At 42.0% G+C, this 15,990-nt stretch overlaps 1 protein-coding gene across 5 annotated transcripts in view; it reads right to left on the reverse strand.

The window, feature by feature from the left end:
- UNC79 (unc-79 homolog, NALCN channel complex subunit) overlaps positions 1–15,990 on the reverse strand; it is a 238,396-nt gene that overhangs the window by 92,704 nt on the left and 129,702 nt on the right. For all 5 annotated transcript variants that reach the window (XM_036257786.1, XM_036257803.1, XM_036257794.1 and 2 more), the window contains 5 exons: positions 13,099–13,240; positions 9,728–9,807; positions 9,494–9,642; positions 4,247–4,404; positions 274–455 (listed from right to left, as the gene is read on the reverse strand). In XM_036257786.1, the coding sequence (XP_036113679.1) occupies positions 274–455; positions 4,247–4,404; positions 9,494–9,642; positions 9,728–9,807; positions 13,099–13,240 (711 nt within the window). The remainder of the gene's footprint in view (positions 1–273; positions 456–4,246; positions 4,405–9,493; positions 9,643–9,727; positions 9,808–13,098; positions 13,241–15,990) is intronic.

A 15,990-nucleotide genomic window follows, 5' to 3' on the forward strand; every position in this document is an offset into this window, starting at 1 on the left:
CAGCTAAATGATATAAAACAAACAAGCCTAATTTAATAATCTGCCACAAAAAAAGTTATACAATAATTACATCTGTCAGAAGGGACTGAGCCCATGGACGACTAAAAAGAAAATATCGACATATAAAAACAAGAGGTCTGTTAAGACAATGTAATTTTGGGATGTTTTTCCCAATTTAAAATTTTCCACTGTTATCATCGCCATTTGTTTATATGACAGATATCTCAATGATTTAATAGAGCAGAGCAGATAACACATATTGAGGGACATCACCTGCAATGCCGGCCTCTTTATGGTGTCAAGCAGGAGGCCGGCCCTGGTGGCCACGGCCGGGTTGACGTCCTCCACAGCCGTCAGGAAGCAGCAGAAGGCATGTGCCAGGGAGTACTTCAGCAGGTGGTTTTTGGTCACGGAGTGAATATCCAGAAATCTACAAATTACAGCCACTTTTTCCACTGCAATGTAAAAGGCATAGGACAAAAACAAAAAAGACATTTATTTAGATAGTGTGAGCACTGAACCCACCCAGATAAGGGGCTCTGAGTACCACCCCCCACACTGATTTTAAACACCAGAAGGAAATCCTAATGCCTCCTGCTTGAGTATTTTGCTGTTTCTGTGCAACAGAGACCATTTCTACTCAGTGCAGTTTTGTTCTATCAGGTAGACTTGATTTAGTTCTGGGTTGTCTTTTTTTTTTCCTTAATGGTCTTTCCCTTTGGTTAACTTCAAGTTGTATTTCAAACTATTCAAAAGTGCCTCCAACGTTCATTTCTTTGTCCTTCCATAAAGGTTCTGCAGATAACGCAGGGAGGTGGGAGGTGCCCACTAGTCCCTGGCTCTAAATTCTGGACCCTCTACTCCACTCTTGGTATGTCATGATGTGAAATGACAGCAAGTCTTCCTGGGGGACAGAGCATATTTCTCCCATGAAATAGATACATCCTTACTTGATAGATTTCTAATTATTCTGCAAATCTATGTTAAATGATTCCAGCTACTCTTAAAACATAGCTTGATAAGAAGTTATAGTAGATACTGAAGCAATATAGTTCCATGCAAATCAAGGTGTTTCAGCACTTTGTTTAAGCTGTTCCAGCAGCCTAGAATATTTTTTATTCTTCTCTGCTAACGGACATGCTACCACCCTTAAAAGAATCTGTTGTTAAAATCCAACATGCTCTGTGAAGTCCACTCTTACCTCCTAGAGTGCTCTTCCTATCCCAGGAACTCCCACAAAAATGCTATTCATTTAAATAAGATAACTGTGTGCTCATGTATAGCTGTATGACATGTCTTCTTCTGTGATCTGGAATTATATTTACACCTTTATAGATTCTTAACCTCTTACGTGTTTGTATTTGGTCTCATCAATTAAATTGAGAGCATCTGAGAGCAGAAGTCTGCTCTTAGACTCTTTTTATTGTTCCCTTAAATATAGTATTTATTCAACAAATCCATCAATTCACTTATTTTAAATATATATATTAAATATACATATAGAACTAAGAAACCATCTTAGGTACTTGTTGGGGAGATGGAAATAAATGGAAAAATGAACTGTTAGGGACTGAATTGTGTTCCCTCAAAATTTACATGTTGAAGCCCTAACCCCAATGTGATGGCACTTGGAAGTGGGACCTTGGGAGGTCATTAGGTATAGATGGGGTCATGAGGATGGGGGCCCCATGATGGGATTTTTGTCCTTATAAAAAGCAGAAGGAAAACCAGGGCTTTCTATCTCTCTCTCCGCCATGTGAGAACACAGTGAGCAGATGAATCTGTAAGTCAGGAAGAGAGCCCCCACCAAGGAACGGAATTGGCTGGTACCCTGATCTTGGACTCCCAGCCTCCATAACTGTGAAATAGAAATTCCTGTTGTGTAAGCCTCCCAGTCTATGGTATCCTATTATGGCAGCCCAAGCAGACTAACATGTGAATCATTCACAGGTCTTGACTTCAAAGTCAAATTGACTAAAAGAGGTAAGACAGGTATAACTATAACCAAAATGTAATATAAAAAGCTGGAAATGCTGCTAATGGTGTATAAATAAATGCTATGAGAGATCGGGGGACAAAGAAACGACTTTCCACCAAGGGAACCAAGGAAGTTGAACTCAGTGGGCGCACTTGAAGGTGTTTCAAGTGGAGGCAGCATTTGAAAGGGTCCTAGAAGGGAAAGGGGTTTCAGGCTGAGAACAGAGAACGGCCAAGACGTGGACGAGGGGCAGCAGGAAGCAAAGAGGGACATGTGCAGAAAGAAGGGTGGAAAACGAGGCTGCCAACACGTGTAGTCAGACCAGGGGAGGCTTTGACTGTCCGTTTAAGGAGTCTGAACTTTATTTTCTAGACACTGAAAACCCATTAAAAGTTTTTGAGTAAAAAATCAACATAATCAGAGCTGTGATTCAGAAGGTTAATCTGGCAACAATGTAATCCTTCAACTGGTATGAAAGAGTATAGTTAAATATGTATCAGCTTTATTTGTATTTAATGCCCATAAAATGTTGCCAATACCATGCTGCTTTTTGCTAGAAAGCTTTACTCTGATCTAATCCCTTACAACATCATGTACTACCACAGAAATATGCCAGCGCCTGGAATTCGTGGGACATTAAAAAGCAAGAACTCTCTGAGGTGCCCAGAGATTAGGAAACTGAACTCTAAAGTATAAAAGTTAACTCACCGGATGGAAAGTCCATTTCTTTGCCCAATTTTTGAAACACTAAAATATACGGAACCATTCTGGTAAGGCCCACTATGGTATGCCAACCCTACTTGCTGCCCCTTGAGAAAGGAAGTAGTAGCAGAGGGCAGGGAAGCCAGCAGATGTGAAGCTGAGGAACACATCCACCCACGTTCCTTCCGCATTGCGTTCTTCTGAGAAGCTGCCATTCCAAGCACTAGGACACTACACCCATCGCTGCCCCAGACTTGGTCCCTGATGCTTCGGTGGCAAGGGTATAGAAGCAGAGCTTCTCAAACTCCACTGAATTACCTGGAGAACGTGTTACAAAGGTTGATTCCTGGCCTTTCCTTCTGAGATTCTCATTCAGGAGGTCTAGGATGGGCCCCAGTACAGTCAAACCTCGGTTCACAAACATCTCCCATCTCGAACAATTCGGTTCTCGACCAAGTTGTTCACAGGGAAAAAATGACTCAGTTGTCAAATAAAACTTTGGTTCTCATGACCACCCTTTCAGGCTGACAGCTCAGCATGACGAAAAGCATCTCTCAGGCGACAAAGGAGAGAATGCGTGAGTATGAGTCAGTTTACCGTTAAATCTCACACTGTTAACATCTCAGGAAATTGTGCGGTGAATATTTGTTTTTTGGTGTGTTTTTTGTTTTGTTTTGTTTTTTTGCTTTGTTGCTGAGGAAATGGATGATTAGCACAATTTTAAAACATAAAGAGGCCATGAAGCGTGCTGATGTTGCTACGGGTGTGAAAGTGCTCACGAAACTGATCACAGGCAATTAAAGAGGTAGAGAGTCTGTTGTTGATTTGGATAAATGACAAGCAGTTAGCCAGCGATAGCATTTTGGAGGCGGGGACATGTGAAAAGGTAAAGATGCTGCATGCTGACCTGAAAGACACCCCTGGAATGAGGGCTGAAAGTGATTCATTTAAGGCCAGGAGGGGGTGGTTCAATAAGTTTAAGAAAAGAAGTGTTTATTTATAGATTAAACAGTATATTAGACATGTACTGTATATTAGAAAGGTTAAAACAGGGAATCATTTAGGGGTCTGGAATGGATTAATTCAATTTACATTATTTCCAATGGGGAAAAAAAAGATATGGTTTTCAAACAAATCGCTTCTCCAATAGCCTTCCAGAATGAATTAAGTTCAAGAACCGAGGTTCCACTGTAATCAATGTTTTTAACAATTATTCCCAGTTGTTCTGATGCAAGGAACCCATTAGGTTGACTACACAATTGATCATTCAAGCCAGGCACCATCTGAAAGTAAACAAGGGTACAAGTAGTGAATACACCTGGACAACAGGTATAAACTGTGACTATCCTATGCAAACTAGACCAGGTCACCCTACCTAAGGACCACTCTGCAAAATACTATTATCAAGGAAGCTCAGGTAATAAGGGGAACCAACAAAGAACACCAGCAAGCAGGACAATGCCCTTTAAAAAGAAGGGAGGAACACGGAGAGCCAAAAAGAGATCTCATAACTGGACATCCGGTTTACGTGATCCAGAGAGAACGGTTAAGCTAATACAGAGGTACCTGCTTCAAACCTCATCTTCCAGTCTTTGCTGTTGAAATTGCCATTTATGACTGTCCAGAAGATGTCAGCACCATGAGGAAGTGACAAAGCATGGAGAAGGAGAGGAACAGCCAGCGAAGATAGCTGGGAGAACTCGGATTTGATGACTCTCCACAGGCTAGAAACCAAGAAGATGCAAAGTGGTTACAGTTACGATAACCTTTCCAGAAAGAAAACACTATTATCTTAATTTAAAAGAAGTACAGTTAACAGGTAGCTGGCAGGAATGCTTTTAGTGAAATTACATTCATCCACAAGACTATAATCCTCTGATAACGTCTCCTATGCTCTGTTCTGTCAATGTTTTTCTAAAGTAATTACTTTTTTTTTTTTAATCCTCACCCGAGGATATTTTTCCATTGATTTTTAGATAGAGTGTAAGGGAGAGGGAGAGAAAGAGAAACATCAATGCGAGTGAGACACATCAATTGGTTGCCTCCAGCACGACACCCACCGGGGCCAGAGATCAAACCCGCAACCCAGGTACATGCCCTTGGCCAGCAATCGAACCTGTGACCCTTCAGTACGTCAGCTGACACTCTAACCACTGAGCAAACCGGCCATGGCTAAAGTAATTACTTTTATGTAACAACACAGAAAAACACCACTTAATATTACATTTTTTAACGAAAAAAATTTAATTGTATATTTTAAGTTTAGGTATATAAATGAACAATGACTGTTAAATAATATACAAAATTGATATTAGTTATGTTAAGGCGATGAAGTAATAGTGATTTTAATTTTTTTCTTATACTGAACATCTGGGGAGTTTTGCTGGTTTTCCCAGGCCAGCAGCCTTTTCCTCTTATTACTCTAGCAAGGAACAACCATTTTTCTATTAAGAACAGCTCTTCAACTGGCAAAGCTGTCAATCAGCCCCCCCCCTTCCTACTATAAGAGTGAACACAAAACCTATGCTGATCAAAGTACTTCAGTGCTGCCATTAGAGTGATTAGTCTAGGGGTGGACACATGACGTAAGGATGGGAATGATGGAATCCTTTTTCCAGGTGTTGAGATAGAGTCTGGGACAGAGAAGATCTCTCTCCTTCTCACAGGAACAGTCTGCTGAGAAGAAGCCAGTGCAGACTAGAGGAGGCAAGTGATGGGGAGTGAGGGAACAATGGGACAGGAGAGAGAAGGAAAAAGGGAGAGAGATCCGTAGTAACACTGTGTGAGTACTAGCCATGCCTGAGACCAGACCACTACTAGTCAAAAATGTACCTTAGCAAGTTCAGCTAAGTGTCTATCAATTTCTGCCAGAATAATTATGAAGATCTATTTTTAGTAATGGCATATTACTGGTTTCAAATCTTTTATTCAATCATTTAAAGTATGCCTTTCAATTGTTTTTGTTCTTTTATTTTGTTTTCTATTTGGCTCCAGAGTTAATCCAGAATCAAAACTATTTGTGCCTTTAAAAAACTCACAATGCACCACTATAAGGTGGAGGAGTGACCCCGTGTCTGCACTTTATAGGGTTACACTGACGCGCAAGTTACTGAAGTTGCTGGCATCTCAGAAGACATACTAGACCTACAGAATGAAAAGGAGTAATTTTTGGACACCATATGCTTCATCTGGGTTGTGGAAATCAGACAAGTATGGATCTAATCCCAACTGTGCCATTAATTAGCTGTATAACCAAGTGTCAATGTAACTTGTCTGAACTTCCACTCCCTCCCAGGGCTGGCTGTATTAAAAGCACAGTGCTTGACACAGAGTAGGTATCCAGAACCCTCACACTCCTATTACCACTGTGAGGCTAAGGATAATGATATTGCTATACAACAACAGGCCCTACAGAGAATGCAAAAGAAAAAGAAGACATTCTCTCTGGCCTCATGGAACTTTCAGTTTAGTAGAAGGAGGCAAACCATATACCGCACCACGAGAAACCCATCTCAGTGACAAAAATCCCTGACCCTGGCCAATCCAACATGGCTTTCTCCCTAAAGCAAACTTGTTTGCAAAATGGAAGAGTGTCCTTTCTCCAGATCTCTTCATTCTCCATCATGGTTCTTGAGGGGAAAACCTGGGCTCTGTAGCCAGAAGGCTGAGGCAGAGATTTCATGGCACCAATGATCCATTTGTCCCAAGCACATATCCGAGAGAGGTGGCTTTAGCAACAAAAGTCGGTCCAGTTATTATTCCTTCTCTCCTGGAATGAACAGAGCTTCTGCCTAATGCTTGACCCTGTTCCTTCACTTCTTTCGCCCAGATGTGCTGCTTGTCTCGTCCATTGCACTAATTCTTTTTTTTTTTTTTTTTTTTTATCCTCACCCGAGGACATTTTTCCATTTTTTTGTTCAGGTAGAGTGGCAGGGAGAGAGAGGAAGAGAGAGAGAGAGAGAAACATCGACGTGAAAGGGACACATCGAGTGGCTGCCACCCACACGACCAACCAGGGCCGGGAACAAACTGCAACTAAGGTACGTGCCTTAGTGGGAACCGAACCCGGGTCTCTCGGGACCGCAGGCTGATGCTCTAACCGCTGAGCCAAACCGGCCAGGGCGACTAATTCTTTCAGATCATTGCTACCCTGCCCCACATCCAGGTCAGCCCCATCCACCCCTCCCCCAGCTCTCCCATTGCACCTGTAGAAGCCCCACTTTACTATGAGAAACTTCTTTAGATCCTCCACCTTTTCACAGTATGCCTCTGTCCTGGATTGAGGAGTGTCCCCACTCCAAAGAAATCATATCCACCCAGACCTCAGAATGTGACCTTATTGGAAATAGGGTCTTGGTAGATGTTGCCCACTTTCTCTCAACCACTCTCACATCCCTTGGACCAGCACAAACTGGTACTAGCTAACTTCAGCTGGGCCTGAAGCTGGCAATTTTTTTGTGATTTCTTGGTGACACCCTATTGCTTTCTTCCCATGGGCTGTTCCATTCTTTTTTTCCCATGTTCCTCAAGCTCTTAAACTGATCTCTATCCCTTCCCTCTCAGGAGAAGACAGCAGCACCTACTATTCTTTTTTTTTTTTTTTTTAATCCTCACCCAAGGACATTTTTCCATTTTTTGCACAGATAGAGTTGGAGGGAGAGAGAGGAAGAGAGAGAGAGAGAGAAACATCGATGTGAAAGGGACACATCGAGTGGCTGCCACCCGCACAACCGACCAGGGCCGGGGACAAACTGCAACCGAGGTACGCGCCCTTAGCGGGAACCGAACCCGGGTCTCTCAGGACCGCAGGCCGACGCTCTAACCGCTGAGCCAAACCGGCCAGGGCAGCACCTACTATTCTTAAGGTTCAAGACACCTGTTACGGCCCTGGCCGGTTTGGCTCAGCGGTTAGATCATCGGCCTGCGGTCCGGAGAGACCCGGGTTCGGTTCCTGCTAAGGGCGCGTACCTCGGTTGCAGTTTGTCCCCGGCCCTGGTTGGTCGTGCGGGTGGCAGCCACTCGATGTGTCTCTTTCATGTCGATGTTTCTCTCTCTCTCTCTCTTCCTCTCTCTCCCTCCAACTCTATCTGTGCAAAAAATGGAAAAATGTCCTCGGGTGAAGATAAAAAATATATATATTAAAAAATTTTAAAAAAAAAAGACACCTTTTACGAATACCCCTTAACACTCTATTTCTCTTGTCCTCAAAATGTATCTTCTTTCAAAGGAAAGAGCATCCCTCTTTTCCACGCACCCTATGTTCTTGAATGAGTACTCTTGCCTTTCAGGACCTGGCTCCAGCAACTACTCCCTTTCCTCTGATCCTCTCTCATAAATATGTTCAGGTCTTTCTCCTAAAAATCCTTGACATCCACTCCCTTCCCTTTCTAAGTATATGATCTTTCTCTTCCTTTCCTAACAAACTTTTAAGAAGAAAGTTCTGTGTTATTTCTTTACATTCCTTAGGTCCTCGCACCATGACTTTGCTCTCCTTTCAATGTGGGTGGGTCCCAGGGTTTCTATTTTCTCCGTACTATGCTGTTAGGGTACAACTCTGACCCTGTTCACTGTTTTAAGATCTTCCATAGATCTCCTAACATTATTAAATAAAGTTCCTGTCTTCAAGGCCCTTCACACGTGGGTCCCAACTTACTACTCCAGCCTCATTTTCCATTACTCCCCTAAAACCTCACCATGCAGCAAAAAATAAAACCTTAGTGTCACCTAAGTATGCCTTACTCATTTCTTGTCCCTTCCTTCCAATCTTCCATCTGTTTACTCTTGACATTCCCATTTTCTACAAAATGGCCTGCCATTCTGAAATCTCTACCTGTCAAAATCCTATTATTATCTCGGTGCCCATCCAAATGGTATCTGCTCCAGAGGCTTATGAACTATACAAAACAGTCATCCATCACACATCCCTGAGATTGACAGTAATTCATAGATTTACATAAGGTGACCTTGTGTCTGAGTTTATCCAGGATCTTAGTCCATTTCATACTTATTGTTTTGAGGTTATTATGAAGCTCCTCCCCTCTTCACTCTCAAAAGTAGACCAATTTGAACAATAAACTATGTGGCCACCTTCTGTACACATACAATCCACCCTCTACCAAAATAGACTGCAAATTCCCAAAATGAACTAGAATAATAATGTAGATTGTAAGCCCTCAATAATATTTTGAATGAATCAATAAATAAGTGAACAAAATGAGTAAAGACAAATAGAGCCTCAACTTAGTTTCGTCACCAAGTTAATCTGAACCAACCTTTTCCTTTTTAAATCACTTCATTCCCTTGCATACAGAATGAGGATAATATTTTTCTGACTTATTTCCAGGACAAGTGTAACAGTTATGCTAAGGTTCTCAGGAAGAGAAACATCATGCAAATCCGGGGCAATGTTTTCTTATTTTATTCAGAATGCCTGGGCAGTCTTTAAAAAATACCTTATCAGATAATATATGGAGAGATGTCTATTAGCAGTTCTATTTCAAGTAAGAAATTAAGTCCTTACTCAGTTACATTAGGTAATATTAACTTAGTGCCTGTTACATTTTTCTAGGGCATGCTATATTCTTAAGCCATCTAACAACTGGAAGCCACAAAATAATCTTTATTTTGCTTTTTCTATTTCTATAGTATCTAGCAAAGAAAATTACTATCACTCATATTGACATACTTAATAATTAAACTAAATAAAATTAATTCTCATAGGTGATTAGGCTGTCCTGGCTAAGAAAAATAATCCAGGTGAGTTGGTAAGTCTTATTCTAAAGCCTAACATATAAACAAAAAAGGAAGACATACCTTGCAATCAACATATGTTCCTGAATGTAGGCTAAAAATTGAGGATGATCTTTTCTAGCAATGTATAAGCACTCTCCGTGTAGACAGAGAATCTTCAGGCAATTGAGCATATTAAAAAGAATATCTGGCTCTTCAAACTTAGCCATTTCCTATTCAAAGAACCACATGGTCACTTGAATTATCCAAAACAGCAATGCTACCAAACCAAAAAGTTAAATATTCCAAAAAGTATACCTGAAAAATGGTGTATATTAGTCTCAAAGTTACTGGAAGCTGTTGGTAGCAAAACTTTCTTTCAGTATCGTTCTTTACGGCTGTGAAGAAATAATTACACAAAGGTTAGCTTACATCCTTCTTCCCCCCGTTCACAGACTGAGATCACACAGCCAAGAGGAGTAAAAACAGACATAGGATGTATACATTTTTTTTAATAAGTTTGCAATGTGTTTATTTGCTCTCCAAGTTAGCATACAGTCAGCCCTCATTTATCGCGGTTAAGCAGTTCCAGACTACCAGATAAATGAACTTCTGCGAAGCGGTATTCTTTATTTATGCACAGTCGTCCCTCGCCACTTCGCGCTTGACTTTCGCGGCTTCACTCTATCGCGTTTTTTTTCAAATATAGTATAGTATAGAATAGTATAGAATAGTAGAGTAGAGTAGAGTAGAGTAGAGTAGAGTAGAGTAGAGTAGAGTAGAGTAGAGTAGAGTATTTGGAAAAACTGCGATAGAGTGAAGCTGCAAAAGTCGAAGCGTGAAGTGGCGGGGGACGACTGTGTATCTCTTCTATGATATAAGTGAAGGAAACCTTCTAGGTTTGGGATTCTCAGCTTCCATTTTTCACCGTGTAGTCCACCCCGAACTCAGATGTCTCTGGTTCCCTGAAGCGACCTCAGTCCAGCCCCATGCCCCTGCTAGTTCTGCTGCTACCTGGAGGGGCCTGGGGCCTGGCTGGGTATGCTTCCTAATTGAAAGGGAGATTCACAGGTATTAAAGAGAGGTGTTCAAGTTGCATTAGCACCTAAGGGGAAATTTAGCCCATGAACTCACTCAAAAAGGGAACATTTTAAAGAAGTTCAGTATAGTCAATTCAGAATAACTACTCATGGCTTTATTTTCTTATGAGGATCTCTAAAATCTTTGCCCCCGTGGTTAAGGGAAGAAGCCTTGTATGAGGCATGCTAGGAAAAAGAATTCCCAAGTAACCAGATGTAGAAACTAGAGTAAAATGTTTTCAAATCGCTGTTACAAGTTTTGGCAATTCCTAGGATCAGAAACGATGGGAGTCAGACCCTCTTGGCATATATACTAGATAGTTTATTGGAGATCTTCCACTCTAACGTATTTTAAATACTAATTATCGGCACTCAACTTATTTTGTCTGGTACTAAAGTTTTAAAAATATTTTTAATGGAGGAGATATCTAACTGCCAGAAGAAATAGGCACCAGGCCACAAAATGCAGAAACAGGAAACGCTCTAAATGGAAGGAGAAATCACTGAGCTTGGAGCTAGAGCACCTGTTTGTCCTGTAACAGAGGATCTCGAGACCATGCCTGAAGGCCCACAAAGCAGAAGCAGGACTGGGGTGCCAAGCATCAGGGAAGGCTGGTCTTGGAAAAAAATTAATGGAGACCTCCCTGAGGAGATCATTTATCACTGTCCCCTGCAAGATAGCACAGAGTTAATGAAGGAAAATGGACCAGAAGCTGTGATAGGAGCCTGAATAGGTGTTTGGGGAAGATGAAGAGAGCAAATGTTTAAACAAGTGGAGTTTATAACAATTAAGCAAAGAAAAGAATCATTTATGAAAATAAATTGCTTAATTTTAAGCATCGTTCAAATAAAACATCACTTATAAATAAATAAAAGTGGCAGTTAATTGATTTGTGTGCTATCTTAGGTTTAAAAAATATGTTTGCATATAAAGAGTACAGATTACTGGATCATAAGTGAAATCCTTGCTTCCTTTAGACATTAATGCAGCCTGGGCCTCAGCAAGTATAATTAATTCTAAGTAAACCAGGAGACCGAGGTTCTAGTCTCAACCCTGCCACTAACTAGTTTTACGATATTTGGATATAGGATTCCAGACCCCCACCCTAGATATACCCAGAATTGGTGGGGGAAGGACGGAGCTCATTCACTGTTTGTGTTTCAGCTCCTCAGATGATCCAGGTGCTCCATTACTGTTTTGGCAGCATGATAAGCATAAAGCATAAATTAGGAATGAATAATACAAGCTACATGAAAACAGGCAAGTTGTTTCACTGTGATGTATTTTCCTCATTTGCAAAGTGGGAAGGCTGAACTAGAATCAGCAGGTTTTAAACTTATTTTCTATGGAATACCTTGTTCAAAAAAAACCTTGCCTAGAACTCCAACATATGAAATAGAGCATGCCAGAGCAGTCTGGTTGAAGCCGGGTGGGCAGCCTGAGTCTTTATCATTTACCCACGTCTTCCTACCAGTTGCCACCCCAAATAAGGTCCAAAGGGAACAGCAGAGAGCCTGTCCAACTCCAAGTACATGCTGAAAACCAGTGAACTCGGTCATCTTGGGTGTTCCTTCAAATTCTAAGTGTCAGTGGTTCTAAAGAGTATGACCCAGGGTTGCCACACTCAACTGGCCATTCATACAATCCATGCATAAGCACTTAGTTCCAACCAAGCATTTTGTAGTAATGATATCATTACCTTGGTCTGAATACGACACCCCAGGACCTAATGAACCCCACACAGTGGTCACATAACAATATTTGCTGTTCATTGAGGGAATGATAGAAAGCCCATGTTTCCCAAACTTTGGTTCTGAGGGTGGGACTCTCAAGGGCCAGCCAGATATTTTAATAGTTCAGGATAGTGGAAGCAGGAAGATTAAAAGCTACTCAGATGTGTTCCAGGTTCTATATATATCCCCAGAGTACCACAGTGCAGACCTAGAAATCAGGCTTTCCCAGAGGAACACGGGGTCACATCCTAACTTCCTGAACCTCCTTCAGTGAGTGAGGAGCTACAGTATGATTCTGGGCCTGCCTGCCACCTTGCTGTCCACAGTTAGCCCACACAGAGCCTTTAAGGGACTAGGAAGAGGCCATCCCCCTCCCAGCTCTGAGCTGAGCCAATCAGCCTTCAAGCACAAATGTACATCTATGCATAGTGGGTGTGACCAGAGGATGCACGTGCTCAAGTTCCATCACCACTGTCCCAACACACTCTGCTCTGGCCAACATGCCCTGCGTGCTGGAGAGTGTCAGCACCCTCCATTCTGCCACTCACCTTGGTTGACAGCTACTTCTACACAGCGAACACGATACACCATAAGTAGGAAGGTGGTGTTTTCCACACTAACTCAGTGGGGTTTTGTTGACAACAAGCTCCTGCTGCCAGAAAGATGTTCAGTCACCTCTGTTCCACTAGAAACACATCCTGGATCTGTTCACTTCATAATCCGGGGGGAAATTATTCATTTGCACAAGTCTATAATAAGGAAGCCAAGTCTGAACTTGTGCGAGTCAATGGTAACTAAGCAACCAGGGTTCTGAACGTCGGGCCTGCGCAAGCTGGGATGCACACACCACTCTCCCGCCAGCCAGAGCTCACTTACCAGCATGCTCTGTGGGCTCGGAGTGATTGCCTGGGTTCTCCCCATGCTGGGTGGCTGGGTTCTCCTCCTCTTCCCCTTCAGGGCCTATAATAAACTCTGGTCTGGAAGAAAGGAGGCTATCCTCGAGGCTGTCTGTGGGCTCCTGAAACAAAGATGACAAGCAGCCAGATGAGCAGCCCTTCGGGGATGTAAAGAACGCTCTGCAACAGAGACCAGCTGAGTGTCTGCTGGGTCCCAGCCCTGTGCTGAGCCCTGGAGGGCAGAGGCACCTGCCTCCAATGAGACTTGAGTTTATTTCCGTAACGGTTAATGAAAATTTAGATCAGCTGTTCATGAAACATTTTCATTCCCTTGAAATAAATATGGAAAAATATCAAAAACATTGTGTAATCTTCATAGGCCTGCTTTCCCATCTCTGCTTTAATTCCTGTGATTATGTCCTGCTCACCAAGTGGTGCCAATCCACTCACATTTTGTTCAATAACTACTAATTAGCAGGGAATAATAAGAGGTTCGCATCAATATTTAAAATACAAATATTGAGCCCTGGCCAGTTTGGCTTAGTGGTTAGAGTGTCAGCTGGCAGACCAATGAGTCTCAGGTTCGATTCCAGCCAAGGTCATGTACCTTGGTTGTGGTATGTCCCCAGCCCAGGGTCGTGTGGGAAGCAACCAGTCAATGTTGCTCTCAGGTTGAGGATTTTTTCTCTCCCTTTCTCTCCCTCTCTCTCCCTCCCTCCTACTCTATCTGAAGGTAAATAGAAAAATATTCTCAAGCGAGGAGTAAAAAAAATAATAATAAAATAAAAAACAAATATCAATTGTCTAGAGAAGTCAAAATTTTAGGAATAAGAAACTATTATAATGTATGAGTTAAAGAGAACTAGGTGTGGCAACCCAAGTATCCATCAATAGATAAACAGACAAAATGTGGTATATACAGACAATGGGATATTATTCAGCCTTGAAAAAGGAAGGAAACTCTGACACATACTACAACATGGATGAACCTTTTGGATGTTACGGAAAGTGAAATGAGCCGGTTACAAAAAAGGAAATTCCACTTATATGAGTTATCTACAGTAGTCAAACTCATAAAAAGAGAAAATGAATGATGGTTTCAGGAGCTAAGGGAAAAGAGAACAAGGAGTAATTTTTCAATGGGTATGAAGTTTCAGTTTCGCAACATGAAAAAGTTCTGGAGATTGGTTGTCCAACAATGTGAATATACTTCTATGATAAGCTACAAAAGTGGGTGAAAGAGAGTGCTAGATATGGTTACATTTAAAATATCTATCTCTAGTTATGCTCCTGTTCTTGTTTTTTTCTTTCCTTCCAGTTCTACCTTCAAATATCCCCTTTTAAAATTATCGTCTTTCATGGAGGGACCTGGAAAGTATTATCCTAAGTGAAACAAGCCAAGCAGAAAAAGACAAATACCACAGGATCTCACTTATTTATGGAATATAATGCACATAACAGTCTGAGGAATAGGGTAGACCCAGAAACATGGAAGTAGGGTACAGACTGACAATCCCCAGAAGCGGGGGGAGAGGGGAGGGAAGAGAAAAACCACAGAACTTATATGCATGTACACATAACCAATGGACATGGACAACAAAGCTGGGGACGGGGCGGGGGGGATGGGGAGGAGGGTGTCAATGGGGTAAAAAAGGAGAAACATCTGTAACAAAAATAAAATTTTAAAAAATAATAAATAAAAATAAAATAAAATTATCGTCTTTTAGCTAACACTTTAGCCAGTAAACATTTTGTTTGAGAATTATTTGACAGCCAGCTCGATGCAAGAGGAAGATTAAGACTGATAGGATAAACGAATGACATAAGGAAGAAAGTAAAAAGAGTGGCTGGGAGGGCTCTGAATCTCTCTGACAACATCGCAGTCTGCGAAGGCTTGCCCTGTTCTCAGGTCGCCTGTGAACAGGGTGCCAAAGCAAATTACAAACTGAGTTTCATGAAGTTTGATATGGTGATGTTTCCTGCTGCACAGTGACCCTTCCATATACACCCGGTAACCCATGTTTCTGGTGTCACCCTCCAAGGTGACAGGGATGGGTGTTACCTGTCTTGCATACTAGCCTAAGCCTCCTGCTAGCCCCTCCTCAATGTCCTCACCCTCTTGTCCTCCATCTGTCCCCAGAGAAGTAAAGAGCTAAGGAGGCTGACACACACAGTGGAGACCATGCTCTAGGACTTAGTCCTCTTTATTGATGAGCATCTCCCAGACAGAATGTTGAAAGAGGAAAATGAAACCCTTTATCTTCACCTCCACATTTGGTATTTTAAGCCCATGACAAATGTCAGGAGCATTGTGCACATGGGGGATTGTTTTGCTGGCTCAGTTTCTCCACATTTATGCTTATTCCTCCTTGTTTCATGGGGTGGTGGTGTGAAAACTGACACAACACAGCAAGCCTGCTAGGAACAGTCAGGGCTCAGGACATCCACTCCATCCTCTTCGACTCTCTTTCCCTTCCCGAAAGAGAAGTCTGTACTTCATGTGGCTACTTCCTCAGTTACTATCATCCATGGTTACTACCATACCCAAGGGCACAAGGGACTCCTAATTTCAGAATCCCCTGAACACATCCCACTCTTTTTTTCTCTCTCTCTTCTCTTGATATGATCAACAACTCTGTCCTTTTTTAAACTACTTCCTACGCTTGTTTTGAAGTTCTTGTACTCCTGCAGTTTATCTGTGTCTCTGGTCTCTTCACAATTTACTTCTGGTCTTTACTTCCCCCATTTACCATCAAGAGTTGGTCCTTCCCAGGATTCTAGCCTTAGGGCTTTTCCATGCTCATCCACACATCCTACCACAATATGCGGGTGACTCAAACTTTTATTGTTTCCAATCTTCCTCTTCAGATCC

Source organism: Molossus molossus, unplaced genomic scaffold (assembly GCF_014108415.1).
Source record: "Molossus molossus isolate mMolMol1 unplaced genomic scaffold, mMolMol1.p scaffold_m16_p_1, whole genome shotgun sequence".
NCBI classification, from domain to species: Eukaryota; Metazoa; Chordata; class Mammalia; order Chiroptera; family Molossidae; genus Molossus; species Molossus molossus.